Here is a 15,712-nt window from a genome sequence, read left to right as displayed (position 1 = left end):
TGTAATTATGCATTTAAAAAAAATATGGATGTATAATAATAATTTAAAAAAATACTATTTCATTATTATATTTTTTAAGAAATTTATGCTAAAAAGGTTAATTAAAAAAAAGAAAAAAAAGGTTTTAGTTTAATTAAGAATTATGGAATAATTGCGAGTGATTGATAACCGCAACTTTTACAGCGTGAAATCCTGTAGTAAATGACTTGAAGAGATATTATAGATGTAATGCGAGATAAAACGCTACAGAACGTATCAAAAGAATCAATCATTCACACACTGTTTATCATTTAGAAGCGTGTTCAGTTGCGTGATGTACGTGCTTAACCTAGTAAGTAAAGCCTGTGAGCCGGATTTTCATCACGTTTAAATTATTGCTGACATCAATTTTTGATGGTATTTCCTATATTTCATTATTGAAATATGGAATTAAGCATTCCACGTAAAATATTTTCTATTTCATAGCTACAGTTTTGTTTCAAGGTCTATAATCAAAAAACATAAACATAAAAAATGAGTTTAAAGGCGAAAAAATCGCAGTCGTCATTATGGTACACGTGCGAAACTTGCTCTTGTATTTTTAATAATAAGGATTTACAGGAGCATCAATCAAACCAATGTTCTCGTGATGTAATCAGCGACTGGAAACTGCCATTCATAAAGGATGGAATATTGTACAGTTTTATTGAAGAAAGTAAACACACTGGTAAGCTGTCAGTTCACGATATGTTAATAGATATATGTAATTATACGACTTACTACACATTAAAATAGAAACTTAAGTTAATCTGTGAACTGTAAATGCACACACAAATGCATATAATAGCATGTTAATTGATGCTCCTACGCAAAGTAATTGATTAAAACAGTAACATACCCAAACAAAGACTCAAGAAAGTAGTCTAAAAATTAAAAAGATATTGGATAGTTTATAGCTTCAGAACATCCAACAAAACAAATCTTTTCACACAGAACACAACCACCAAACAAATACAGGATCCCTTGATTAGATAAACCAAACAATTCCATATGCACATGCTCTTTATTGTCTAAATGGGATGCATTGATTAAATAAAATCAATGAATGCTCTACAGTAACGTAAGATCAACATTGCTAACCATATCATAAACAGTAATCCACAATGACAACAATCTTAATATTGTTCATGTGCACATAAAAAAGAAGCACTCTTAATACACTTGAACTTAAACTTACTATAGCACATGGCAAGAATAGTAGACACACAACTGTGGTAATCAGAAGATAGCTAAAAATGTTTTAAATTAGTTTTCAAAAATTTAATTCTCTTGAGTTATTAAAAAAGGTGAAATTTCAAATTAATATCATCACTGACTATTTTGGACAAGAACAGATCAAAGTTTAGTAATTATTATTGAGTACTGCCTTTCACCTATTAGTGGAATATACAGTAATCAAATAATCTGAAATTCATTTGGTTGGATTTATGATATTTTTTCCAATAAATTTTGAAGTTTTTGGTTTTGAAATTTACAATCATTCTTCAATATTGATTGGACTTAATTACATTTATTTAACTAACAGTTAAATTGTTACAGTTACTAACAGTTACTATCTAACAGTTACTTTATTTTTGTAATTCCTACTTACTGTAGGCTAGTTTTTTGTAATTCATACTTACTATAGGCTAGTTTTTTTGTATTAAAATATATTTTTTTATTAGAATACCAAAACTGAAACTATTTGTGTATGAATATGTAGATGTGTGTGTGTGTGTATGTGTGTGTGTGTGTGTGTGTGTGTGTGTGTGTGTGTGTGTGTGTGTGTGTGTGTGTGTGTGTGGGGTCAGTGTGTGTGTGTGATTTAGCAATTATATTTATTTCAGCATATTAAAACTATTTGTCTAAGAAATATTAGTTTGGAAATAAATTAAATCAATATTATCTATTTTTCAGATGTTACAAATGTTATGAATGACATAATTTTATTATCGCAATCGGCAATGCAGCTTTGTCAATTAGTTATCGGTGATTATGTTGTAGTTAAGTCAAAAAGTACTGATTCAAGGGATCAAGATAGTAGTAATAGTATTTACTGTGAGGCTAAAATCATTTGGCCAACTACTGAAGGTTCTGTTACATCTGTATTTTATCCAAAACAAGGTATTTTTGAGTTGCTAGGATGTACAGTAAGTCAGTTAACGCTACATCCTTAAAATGAGGTCTTTATTAAACAATTTGAACATTTAAAAAAAATTTAAGTAAATATTAAAAAGAACAGTTATTCTTAAAATATAACAATATCCACCCTTATCAAAACAGACAACAGAATTGTTTTAGTATGACTAAACAAAAACTTAGGCTTCCAAGAAAGTGTCTTTTTAAGTTTCCATTACTAAAAGATTTTTTTTTATGTCAATGAATGTCTAAATAATACCAATTAAAAAAGTGAAAAAAGAAGATTTTTCTTCATCCCATTTAACATAAACATAAATATATCCTCAAAATAATTTTAATAGCTTTTTATGAATTGTGAATTGTTTTGTAGTAATTTTTTGTATTTAATGTATTTATCAACATAATTCATATGTTTATATTTAAACATTTAATACTTAAAGCACATTATTTAATCTTTCAGTTTATGTTTTTACATTTATAACTAGTTGGTTGAGCAAATGAAGTGAGTCCAACCATCTAGTAGGGGACTGCACACCTGGGGTCCAGGTCAGCCCAGGCAAATCCCAGAGCTATTCCTGGGGCCACAGGGCCTACTCTAGAGCCACCATTTATTGGTGAACAAAGTGAGCTTGCTTGCTGGGCATTTCTACAGAGCTTGCTTCACTCCCTGTTCCATCTACAGAGGGCTCTGCCCCTGCATCCTCACAATGTTTGTTGCCTATGATTTTGAGAATAATACTAATGAATAACAATTAAAGTATTCAGGCTTTATAGAAACTTGCAAAAGCAATTAAATTACAAAAGACATTATAGTAGTAACTATGATAACTAAAAGTACACGTACACCTTTAACAAAAAATTCATAATTTCTTTGTTGTCACAGAAATATAGTAAAAGGATTAATATTTTTTTTCTTTAATGAATGTCTTTAATTCATAACTTCACCCCCCCCCCCAAGGAGGCTAGCGCCTCAGTCTTTGGCTTAAAACTTTTCCTGAGATAACATGAATATATCCTGAACATTTGAAAGCAATTGGTCTGTTGGTGATGTGAGAACAAACAGACAAAGTTTCTGTTTTATATTTAAGATTTATCTTGTAATGTTTTGATCTATATAATGTATTATTATGTACTAATCAGAGTAAAGGATTTATTTATTTATTTTCTTCCATAGCGGAATGATAGCATTTTGCTTTTCATGTGGAAGGTTCTGAGTTAGATTCCTGAGTATTTTGACATCTACAAATTCATTTAATATTAAGTTATGAAAATTGGGCATAAGCTTGTTATTTCCTGGATAATAAATAAATAAAAATATTTTAAACAGAAATACTTTATTATATTACAATACAAAAAAAAATGAACAGTATTTTAGGACTTTTTCTACAAATAAAAGTAAAGATAAAAATTCATATAAATATAGATCCAGAAATGGTTTTTTATTAATTGGTTTTAATTTATTAGAGCTTGTGAAAAATTTCACAATTTCTGGTACAAGGATAAAATAGAGCCTCACTGAAATTCTTGAAACTTAAATTAAGGAGTAAATCTGATTCAAATAGGTTTTTATTTGAAAAATTGAATAAAACGGTTGCCAGGACTGTAACTAGTAATTTTAGCATATACTGATAAATTTTTTTTGATGAAAATTATTCTCATTTCATTCATTCAAATTCTTATTTCTCACATTCATTCAAGTGCGTTATATATTCCATGTAAGGTTTCACCACCTCCAACATAGAACTCTTCTTAATAATCCAATACTGATTCGTGTAGGAAAATCAGATTACACTGATTTCCAGCTGGTCATAATATTGCATTTTCTTAACCAATCAAAAGTATGAAAATACTCTAATTTCCAATTGAACAAAATACATCTTCATAACCAATCAATCGTATGAATTTTTAACAGCATATTTACATCAATCGTAGCACAGAAAAGAACTCGGTAATCGGATTATACTAAATATCATCATATTAATTGACATGTCCACTGTTTTGAAATATGTGAGTGTGATTATATCATCATTTTTTATTTATTTTGAGAAAGTTAGTTTAAATTTGTTTATAAAATATTGTGATTCTTCAATCCCGTAAATTAAAAAAAAAAAGAAATTGGTGGACAAAAGGGAAATCACTATTTCTTTACAGAAAATGTTTTGTTCTTATTGACACATAAAATCCAAAAATGAATTTCTAGGTTACGCTGTTGGTAATCATTTTGAAAATGAACATAATTTCAAATAGAATATTAAATTTTATTAACACACCTATTTCTCAGTTTTACACCATTATTTTTCCTTATATCATTATTTATGTTGATAACTAAATCAAAAATTTCTAGTTAAATTTAAAACCATCTAAGCAAAAAATAAATTTGATTTTATTCAAAATTAGTATTAACCATTTGTATTCAGATAATTAAGCTTGTTAAATTCATCTCTTATTTATTATAATGTAATTTTTAAAAAGTAATTCAAGCAGTCGAAAATGAAAAGAGAATCGTTATATATAAGTATTATTTCATTGATTTATTTTTAATATTTTTATTTCTGTTATTTTAATTTCAATTATATAATTTTGTTTTTAATCTTATTTTCAGGTTTAGAATTGTCGTGGGGTGTGAGTTGTGGGCCAGCTATGATATCTAAGATGAAATCAGTGCCGATTCCAGCATCAATGATAACCTTTAAATTAACTCGGTTATGTGATATCCCTGAAAAATTAGAAACTTTTTTAATTGTTCTACATCATAAATTGGCCTCCAAAGTGTTACACATAAACAGTAGAATCATAATTAATTTCTATGGTAAAAAATTGAAAATAATTATTGTGGATATTGCTGCAGTTAATAGCGATTGTGCAATTAACGATAGTGAGGATAAGATAGTCAAACTGATTGGTGATATCAAATTGAATTCTTCTGGTGACAATAGTGAGGTGTGTGATAATGAAATCGATGATAACATAAAGTTTTATAAAGTTGTTGAAAGTACTAAGTGGTGTTTAAAAAATGACACTGATATCCATACTCATATGGGTAAATATAAATTGAGTTTAGATGATATCGGTGGCTACGAAACTATTATAGATGAATTACAACAAGTTATGATGTATAGTTTAAAAAAGTCTGCTATCATAGGTCATAATTATAAAAGTAATTTGCATTTAAATATTTTTTGCATGTTATTGTGATAGGTTATGTAAAGGAATTGAAAAGGTTTTAGCAATTCTCTTTAAAAAAAAATATTGTTTAAATAGTCGTTTTTCCTTGTAACTGAGGTCAAATTAATAATTAATTGCAGAAAAATACAATATTTTTTGTGATTAACATATGTTTAATGAACATTCCTGTAAAAATTTCTAAACTGTAGCTGAAAACTTTACTTTGAACACACTTGTTGTGTTTTATTATCAAATTGTCACTATGAATATTGACTATAATCAGAATTATATTTCCTTTCTTTTCATTAAATTTCCATTTCCTGATAAGGAATATGTATATAAATTAATCATGTAAATCACTAAATTTCATTAACATCTTATTTAGGGAACCAGAATGTTTTTTAAATTTCTCTTGCAATGTTTTAATCCAAACTCATATTTTCAAAACTATTTTTGTAATTCAATCTCATTGTGGTACTTTTCCGTTAATTGTTCTCCAACATGAAAACTTCTGTACAAATTAATTGCTTAAAAATAAATTATTTGCATTTCTTTTTATTAGTGTTCTTACCATACAAGTTTTGAATTAATTAAACAGGTAATGCTTATCATCTGGTGTTCTGTCTAGTGCAAGCTCCTTATGCCAATGTTGTCTTCATCCATTATTATCCTAAGCCTTCTTCTTTCTCCTTCTACTGACCCTTTGATGCAGCTGTCAAGATTCCTCTCCCTCTTACCACATGTAATCAGTTTCCTTTCCTTTTTTGTACTTCTGCATAAGTGTTCTTTCATCTTTAAACATGTTTATTTCTTCTGCATTCCCCACTTTATCCGTTTGTCCATCCTTTTCCATATTCATATTTCAGAAGCCTCAATCTAGTCTCTCACTTTTCCTCATCACTTCCATACAAGACATTCCACACCATCCTCTTCCTTAACTCATAAGTCCAGATTTTTACCACACAGCAATTTCCTCTTCTGAAGACTTCCTTTGCCATTGCTATCCTTCCCTTTATTTCCATTACACTCTTCTAGTCCTCTGTCTTCATAGTCCCAAATATTGTAATTTTTAATTTTTTTATTTTCTTTCTCACCTCCTTCACTTGTCTGTACCCCCTATTTTTTCCTGTTTAGCTTCCGGGAATCGCCGTCGGGTATTACTTTAGAGGATGAATGAGGATGATATATATGAGTATAAGTGAAGTGTAGTCTTATATAGTCTCAGCTCAGGTTGACCGTTTCTGAGATGAGTGGTTAATTGAAACCCAACCGCTAAAAACACCAGTAGTTATGATCTAGTATTCAAATCCATATAAAAGTAACTGCCTTTACTAGGATTTGAACATTGGAACTCTCAACTTCGAAATCATCTGATTTGTGAAGATGCATTCACCACTAGACCAACCCAGTAGGTTTGTCCCATACCTCTAAATTTGTTTTGTTGTTTACTACTATTATTCTAGTCTTCCCTAAATTTATTTTCATTCCATACTCTTTCATTCTTTCCTTCAGGGCTGTTAACAGTCTTCGAAGTGTGTATGTATTATCTAGTATTACCATATCATCAGCAGACCTTAGGCATTTTATTTTTGTCTTCCAATACTTATTTGTTCTCTACCTTCTAGTACATTTCTTATTATATCTTCAGTGTAAATGTTGAACATTATCAGTGTGAGACAACATCCTTGCCTGATACCTATAATATAATATACACTGCTATAATATAGATATAGCTGTATGTGTGCCCATGTAATGCTATAATATACAGTTATTTAGAGGACCTGACACTAACGAGCTATTTCAATTAATGAATGTTTTGTGTTTACTTTTTAAAATATATAATGTTATCTGTTTAGTTGGAAAACAAATTTGGAAGGCTTATTTTATTCAGTAAAATAAGTAAATTATATTCTGTGTACTGGCTGTAATTTTCTTTATTTGTAATTAATGTATATATAGTCCTTTCAAACTGATAACCATTAAATTTTGTGAAAGAGAACATTAAATTTCCTTTTTATAAAAATAAAATATGTTGGGAGGTACCAGTTCAGCAATGAGTGTTGATGGGAATAGTGGGCAAATTTAAAACTTTTATATTTGTGGTTGTAATTTTTAGTTATGATACCATAGTGACAATTATTTGTAATTATATAACTCTGAAAACAGGAGTGTTAAGGTAACTAAAAACTTATATCAATTGTTACAGTTAATTATGTTGAAAACTTTTTCAATCCAAATCTGATTAATTTACAAAAACCGGTTTAAGTAAGGATTGTGGAGGTCTGCCACAAATGCAACGAATGGCATGGCAAATGCTATATTGAATAGCTACTTGAATTTTTATATGCTCATCTTCCTATCTACATTAACCTATTTTTATATGTTAGCCACTACTAGTCTCTTCCAAGCCAACTTTATATTTGATATGAGGATCTGGTATGTTTTGTGGGTATCTCTAAATTGGTGTAAAGAGGATTCATAGAGTTTACATTAAGTGAACATTTTTCATGTTTACAGTTCGGAGACCAGAGTACCAATGAGAGATTCTAGATATTCTTGGATGAAGAACATTACCAGAAATTTGTATACCTTTTTGAACGTCTATTAAATTCATTTTTCTAAAAATTTGCATTCTAATCAGAAGAACAATGGCAAACATATCCCGTATTAATAGAAATATATGTAATATATAATAACAGATATCTGAACTAAGCATATAAAGTAACCGATTTAAATTTGGTCTTCATCCCTGTAGAATATGAAGCAATATACTACTCTTCTTGCAGCAATTTTCTTATTGATGGAATGCCCTATAGTCCAGCTCTTTAAACAAGCACCTTCAGTGACTCGCATCGTATCTCCTTACCATTGTCAAAACTTTCAGCTTGAGCTCCATCGTCATTTGCTTTACAGTTTTCTGTTCAAAGGTTTTTGGTATAAGTTTCTGTTTGTTGAAAGTTTTGTTCTTCCCACGTGTGATGGGGTTTTTTGAAATAAGCTTAAATTCTGTTGTGTTAAATTCTTAAATGAATATTGCCCTTGTTTCTTTCCGGCTATTGGTGTATTGCTGCTGCAAAAGGAAATGTAAATTGTAAAGATAAAGGGGAAAGTATAGTGATTGACCAAATTTAGGGTATCAGGTTTTTTGATATATCAAGACCTTTTAGTCAAAAACAAAAGAAAATAAAAAAAATCAAAATTTTTGGAAGATCGCATCCCAGACTGGCTGTGGAGTGTGGAGTGTGGAGTGTGGACTAGCTCATCAGAAAATTCTTCAAAAATGGTTCAAAAATTTCTATGTATGGAGTGGCAATAAATTTTGGAAAAAATTAAAAAAGGGGGATTTTAATGAAATTTGTTGTATATGTACCAAACTGCACGTACCACAAAATAAATAACTTGAAAAATTCCAAATGGCAGCCATTTAAATTTTTTAATGATTAATTAAAAAATTTATTGTGCCTTTTATTATGAACAGTGACATTTGTTCAAGTTTGATGATGATAAATCGTTGAGATATAGCTGAAATTATTAAGTGGATCATAAAGATTATGTGTAAAAACAGCAACAAATATGCATTCTATTAAGACTGCATATTTCACATTTTATTGTTTTTTTTTTTAACACATTTACATTAATATTTCCTTATAAGGAAGTCATACAATATTACGTTTTACTGAGGTAATCATTTGGTGCCCTCTACCTTCTAATGAAATATCACCAGAACCTCTATGAACACTCTTTAGAAACTGATTTCTATATTCATTTACTAAATTCATTATCTGAAGTCATTTTCTATTTGTATTTCATGATTGATTTGATCTATTAAGTAATAATAATAAAGTCATTAATATTTAAAAACACAGTGACATATTTGAAATAAAAATCTGTTAAGAGTGAAATCATGGAACTTATGCAACCCTTTACCAGCTATTTTTTTATTTTTATTGTAATCATTTACATCCTTATTCCTTTTTTATGTTAAATATTTTACATTTGTAATTATATTTATGCAAGCTTGGAATTGTCAGCTAACCTAGTGATACAAAAAAATCCAGCCTACATGATTTCATATTTAACTAAATCTAATGATATTTGCCTTAATTTTAAAAGCACTATTTCTGAATTAGAACACGAGATATAGCATAAAAAATTATTTCATATCTATTATGTGACAAAGCTGGACTATAATAAATTTTAGTATTGCAATTTTTTATCATTTATTGCAGTCGTTTTTCTCAAAGCAAATGCATCAGAAGCTATTTAATGTATATACTATGTATTTCACATAATGAGAAAGGAAGCTAATGATGATAAAGTCGTAATTATACAAGTTAATTAGTAAATTGTTTTAATGTGTATAATTTCTCTCTTGATTATTATTTTTGTTTTTTAATGAGATGTATCTTTTTTATGGAAGACATAAAGGCAACTACAGGTGTATTGTTATATGGCTTGTATGGTACCGGTAAAACACATTTAGCTGAGGCATTAGGAAATAGTTCTGGAGCTTACATTGTTAACATAAGGGTGAGTGAAAAACTAAACCTTTCTTTATTCTTTTTTATAATTTATCTGATATCAGTTTACTGAAATATTAAAACATTACATTTAATTGTAGCATGATTCTGAAACCTTGACAAATTATAAAATGAAAATTAAACAGTTTTGAAAAAAAATTAGTTTTTTTTGTGTAGTTTTGTATTGTTTAACTTCATTTGATTTCAAGAAATTGTAAGTATATCAACTATTATTTTTTTAATTTTCAAAAAAATTGTGCAAGACGTTTTGGTGCTTTTCTGTTACATACCAGCCACGTCTTTTTTCATACTTTTCCCAGAATATTTTTTTTAGATTTAACTGAGATTCAACCCCCATTATTATCTATATACAAGTCAAGTATTTTACCACATGTAAACAATTCAGCAGTTGCAGTTGTCAATTTTCACCTTATATTAGTTATAACATAATAGTGATGGTTCCTCTGTGACATTGCTATTACACTGTACTATTGTGGTAATTGTTAACTAACTGAATGTAATCAACTTAACAAAGAATTAAAAATTTGTTCGTGAAATAAGCATAAAACTTTTATCTGCTACCAAATGAATTCGCAGAGATGTGAGCCCATTAACTCACAGGCCATATCACATAGGTTTTTATTTTGTATTTTGGCAGTTTTCCGCATGTTTTAAACATTTTGTGTATGGCCGTTCAACTCGGGATCTGTAAAAAATGAGAGAATGATGTTTAAACCTATGGCGCAATCTTTTACTACAAACCTACTCTCACCCCCAGCAAATCATTTTATTTTGTGATTTGTGCAGGCAGAGTAATGAATAATTCCATGTTCATGAAGGAATGAGTCAATAAAAGCAGAATTGTGAATCTTGTTCAGATGCCTAATGGATTTCATGTCAGCACCACAAAACAATAAGTAATACGCAACCTGCTCCACTAAAATACAAATCTCTTCTTTGGGATTGGTAATTATTATTATTATTATAATTTCAGCCATTTGACATTAACAATGAGCAATTGACCCCTATCTTTTCCTATGGAAGATGTTATCTTTATCCGAACAAACTGTAAGTTAATAACTGAATAAAAATAGTAGTTAAAAGTAACCTAATGTTAGGTAGATTTCATAAGAAAGCTACCAAGTGTAATGGGTACCATGATTCGACTTCCAGAAAATTTTGACATATCTTCAAGTTTCACATCCCCCAGAACCCAAAACCACCGTCAGCTCAAAAGTTTATATATATATTTATATATTTCACCTTTTGTGGACACGTTAACTGCCATAAATTTGCACCAATCACTTTAAAATTGTTCCTTAAAAATAACTCGTCCCAAAATCTTGGTCGAGTTTGTTAACGGGCAAAATCAGACCATGGGACTGGAAATTGAGGGGGTTTTTTGAAAAAACAAAATATCCCTGTAACTTTCTTATTAAATAAAATATTGATTTCATTTAAAATATCCTATTCTTTTGATATCACTAACTATTGACCCAGGGGGAGGAAAAAATGGGATTTTGAAGACAAAAAATCATACCTTCCTTAATAGGCACAGTATCAAATAGGTTTAAAGTGGTTGTTAGTCCTGTAAACATTAGCTAAAACATTATCGGAAACAATTTTTGATATGACCAATCCTTATGGCAAGGGATGACCAAAATGTTGCTGGAATTGTAAGAAGATGGAGCTTGTCGGATGCTAAACATGTGAAACTTTTTTTCACACGCAACCATTGTCGTATTGAGTAAATTTAGTTTTTCTTAACTTTAAGGTAGAAGTTTTTTACCCCCTACTTAGCACCAGTGAAATCTACCTCCACCTTTGGGGTGCCAAAAGGGATTTTTTTTAACTATAGGTTTTATTATCAAAGAAAAAAACAGTAATTATGTGTAAAGGATATTGGCTGACATGTAAGAGGAAGGTACCAAGCTTTTGAAAAAGTTTGAAGAAACATGTCATTTAGTGTTCATTAATTTTGGACTTTGTATTCTGAAGAAAATTTTAGAAAAATCCATTTGTAACTTGGAAAATTTGCTTGATTTTTTCCTGCAGTATTGTTAGGAAACATTTCTTCTGAAAATTAAATGACAGTATTCAATTCAGAATATGGTTAAGATTAAACGGTTTTTCACGTATGAATAAAGATATTTCTTTTGCATGGAGGGATGTTTTCCGTTCCTTTTAAAATTATTATTATTTTTTTCTTTATTCTTGTGGGTGTGTTTTTTTCTTTGTAATAGAAATTTTTATTTATTTCCATGTAATTTTCAATGAAAACATATAAAACTTTAAAACAGTTGACCCAAAATTAAGTAGATTTTCTAAATAGCTAGTTTAAGTATAATTTTTATTTTATTAAAAAGGTTTAGTATTTCAATTTTTTTCTTTTAGAGTGGAGATTTGTTTGGTAAATTTTATGGTGAAGCAGAATCTCGTTTAAAGCTATTGTTTAAAGAAGCATTAACAAACAGTCCATCTGTTATAATTTTTGATGATATCGATACAGTTTGCCCTAAACATGGTGGTTCTGATCAGGAGAGAAGAGTTTTGGCCACTCTGTTGGCATCACTTGATTCACTTGGTGGTCATGATGTATTTATAATTGCAACTACAAGTCAGATTGATATCATTGATCCTGCACTTAGACGACCAGGCCGGTCTGTATACATTGCTCAGTATAATAGTAATAAGTGCTTTTGTAAGATTAATGTAATATTTTTGTTGCAACTTGATCAAATTATATTCATTACGGAAGACTAATCAAAATGAAGTGTCCACTTTTAATGGCTAGATAGAAAGATGTTTTGTGTTGTAGAAAAAAAGCAAGAATTTTTTTAGTATAAAAATTTTGAATTAACTCTTTTTTGAGCTTAAATTTGAATTGATTTCCACAAATTAAGGAATCCCTTTCTTTGATGTTTATGTATGTTAGATACCACAACCTTACAGTTGTTGGTCATCCAACATGAGACAGAAGTTGCTCTCGAAGTTGTTAAAAGCCATTAAAAAAAGTAACAGGTATCTCATTTTAGGGTTATTAATTGAAATGGAGAATGAAGTAGTTTTTGATTGCATTTTTTTCTGAGTGTAAACTGTTGCTCATCAGCACCCCAAGTTCATTAAAATTCAAGTGATATTTTGTTCTGAAAATATCTTCATTTTGTTTACCTTAAGGATTGTTTTTATGCGGTGAACATCATTAGTCTCAAAAACGCGACTATCTGACGTTTTTTATACATCAGGTGTCTTCTTTGATTTACAGTCATAAGAATTATTGGGTATATAGTGTAAAGTGATGCCTTCTTGTCAAGAAATCATGCTGTATTACCATTTAATTCTCTTCAAAAACATAATTGACTGTAAAAAAAAGATGATTATTGCTAAAAATTTAAACAGGTGCATCAGTAGGTGGATACATTGCAGAAGCTAAGCTTCTAATGCAATATTATACAAATTATTAATGGTGCAAAGTAATGTATATGCAATGTACGCAAATGATAAATTTTTTTATTAATAAGAAATATGAACTAACAGTGAGATACACATGTTATAGAAAAGAGAGAACACGCATATACGCATAAGCCGTATATACATAGTATGTCTGAAAAAGTTTCCAAACTAAATTAAATAAAATTACAGATGTAAAGATAAACAAATTTATTTAAATCATCCCTCTACATAGAACCTTTCTCTAGTTATACATTTGTTGCAGCATCAGTAGAGCTCGTCAAACGCTCTGGAGAAATTACTTTGTGTGATCGCCTTCAACTGCTAGGTGCAAGCTCTTTGGATGGCTGGAATGTCGTTGAAAAAGCGGCCTTTCATCTTCAACTTGAGTTTCGAGAACAGAAAATAGTCTGCTGGAGCCAAGTTCAGTGAATAGGGTGGGTGGGGTAAGATGGTGATTGATGTGCTGCGTAATAACATGTTAAAGCTGTTGCTATGTGTGCTAGGGCATTGTTGGGCAAGAGAGTCCAACTGCTCAGAAATCGGGAATTTTATCTCACTTCTCTGTTCACGTCACGAGCTTGCAGAAGGTCACATGAACACAACGTACGCGTTGAATAACTAATTTGGCCAATACTAATATAACTCAAGACTGGAGTGACGAAACTTGATGAATTTTTGTATACATATTCATGAAATATTGTACTACATGTTCCTTGGTTGACCAAGAGATGGCGCTACTTGTATTGACTACAGAAATTTAGTTTGGGAACTTTTCAGACCTAATGTGTGTGAGAGAGGAGCATGGTTACCATACATGTGTATTAGTATCGATATATATAGCTAGCACGTGTGATGCTTGTTTTTTCTTACTTGCCTCCCCATTCTGAAGCATGTTTTAAGAAGCTTCCCTTCAAAAATTAAGAACAGCATCTAAGATGTACAAGATCTTATCCCACATGAGGAAATTTAGCTTTGAAAGTGTAATAAACTGAATAAAAGCTAATTCCAGTGAGTTATAAACTTAATATGCAAAATAGTTATTTAAAATGGTTTTCAAAAAAATTAACAGTAATTATATTTTATGAGCATTAAAAGAAAGATAAGTGAAAGATAATAAATCCTTGAAATCATGTGTAATGATGTATGGGCACCTCCATAATTTTTTCTACTGAAAACTGTATAAATACTGTTTTTTTTATTAAAAAAAAATCACATATTCTTTGTTGGAGGCTATATATTTCAATATTAATCAAGGTTTTATAAAAAAAAGTCTGCATTTCTGATAAGGTAGTGTCACAAATTGTTAGAAAAATAATTTTTTAGCTTGGAGTATCATGGAGTATTACGATTATTAGTAAATTTTATTCCGTCATTTCAGTTGTCCCACATACTAGTAGTTCAGCTGTTTACCTTGACGTGGATCAATGACATAGTTTCACTCATTAACTTTGAAATAGTGAAAATCTTCCTGTTTTATTTCTGTTGACTGGTTTCCTCTGTAATGAATTGGAATATAGCAGTGTACTTTTGGGCACATATTTTGTCATTTATTTTAAGATGGTTCAGTACTTAACTAAAAACACTAGCCAGATTTATGACAGATATTCTCAACATTTATTGTTAGAGGTAAAAACACAGAGCTTGGTTTTTTCATATGGAAAATACATTTTTATGGATTTCTACTTTCCCATGTACTTTTCTGCTGTTGGCTATGGCATCTTCAACTATTTAGACACATTTCGTTTAAGTAATTATTCCATTCTACCAACTATCATAACAGAATCATTGATAAGATGAGAAGTTTAGCCCATGCATAAATAAAATTCAATGATCTAAGGTATTTAGGAATCTCACACCCAGTCTCCAGTGAGAATTCCAACTTCTACATATGTTTGTTGCAGTGCTATAGAACACTAAAATAAAAAATTATTAGAAGATTATTTCAGTAGATGCTCAGCCATAACAATTTGTTTTGAAAGAATCAGAGATATTTCTAAATTGCAAGTCCTAAAATATCATGTCAGATGGTTATTGCCCACAACTAAACTGGCTTAGAAGGGCTTACACCGGAATAAAGAAAATTAGGTAAAAGTAATTATGAAAACTGCAGTAGCTGATGAAAGCTAAATCACATAAATAATGTAAGTAGTGAGCTAATGTAAATGCAGTAAACAGGAGTTAATTTTTTACTCATTTGAAGAGTAAAATAATGTATTTGGTTTTCAGTAGAAAAAAGAAAAAACTTAAAAAAAAGAGTGTCATCCATTTTTTATATATGACCAGACAACTATTTAAGAAATAACTTTTTAAGTTATTTTCTTTAACTTTCTGTAGTTTTTATATTGAATTAATAATTTATTACTTTTTTTAAATTAAAATTTATGGTATTTTATTTTGTATACTGTCTGAATTGTGGA

The 15,712-nt window shown here is 29.6% G+C and overlaps 1 protein-coding gene across 3 annotated transcripts in view; it reads left to right on the top strand.

Moving 5' to 3' along the window:
* Positions 1-293: 293 nt before the first annotated feature.
* Positions 294-15,712, top strand: part of LOC142328958 (ATPase family gene 2 protein homolog A) — a 29,791-nt gene continuing 14,372 nt past the window's right edge. Inside the window, exons 1-5 of one of the 3 annotated variants that reach the window (XM_075373161.1) lie at positions 294-706; positions 1,936-2,142; positions 4,760-5,197; positions 9,743-9,852; positions 12,237-12,502. In XM_075373161.1, the coding sequence (XP_075229276.1) occupies positions 514-706; positions 1,936-2,142; positions 4,760-5,197; positions 9,743-9,852; positions 12,237-12,502 (1,214 nt within the window). In that variant the 5' untranslated portion in view covers positions 294-513. Of the gene's footprint in view, positions 707-1,935; positions 2,143-4,759; positions 5,315-9,742; positions 9,853-12,236; positions 12,503-15,712 lie in introns of all 3 variants that reach the window. The other 2 variants (XM_075373160.1, XM_075373162.1) reach the window with 2 other exon arrangements.

Source organism: Lycorma delicatula, chromosome 8 (assembly GCF_047948215.1).
Source record: "Lycorma delicatula isolate Av1 chromosome 8, ASM4794821v1, whole genome shotgun sequence".
NCBI classification, from domain to species: Eukaryota; Metazoa; Arthropoda; class Insecta; order Hemiptera; family Fulgoridae; genus Lycorma; species Lycorma delicatula.
The sequence above is the reverse complement of the archived record's forward strand: the minus strand, read 5'-3'. Positions and strand labels throughout refer to the sequence as shown.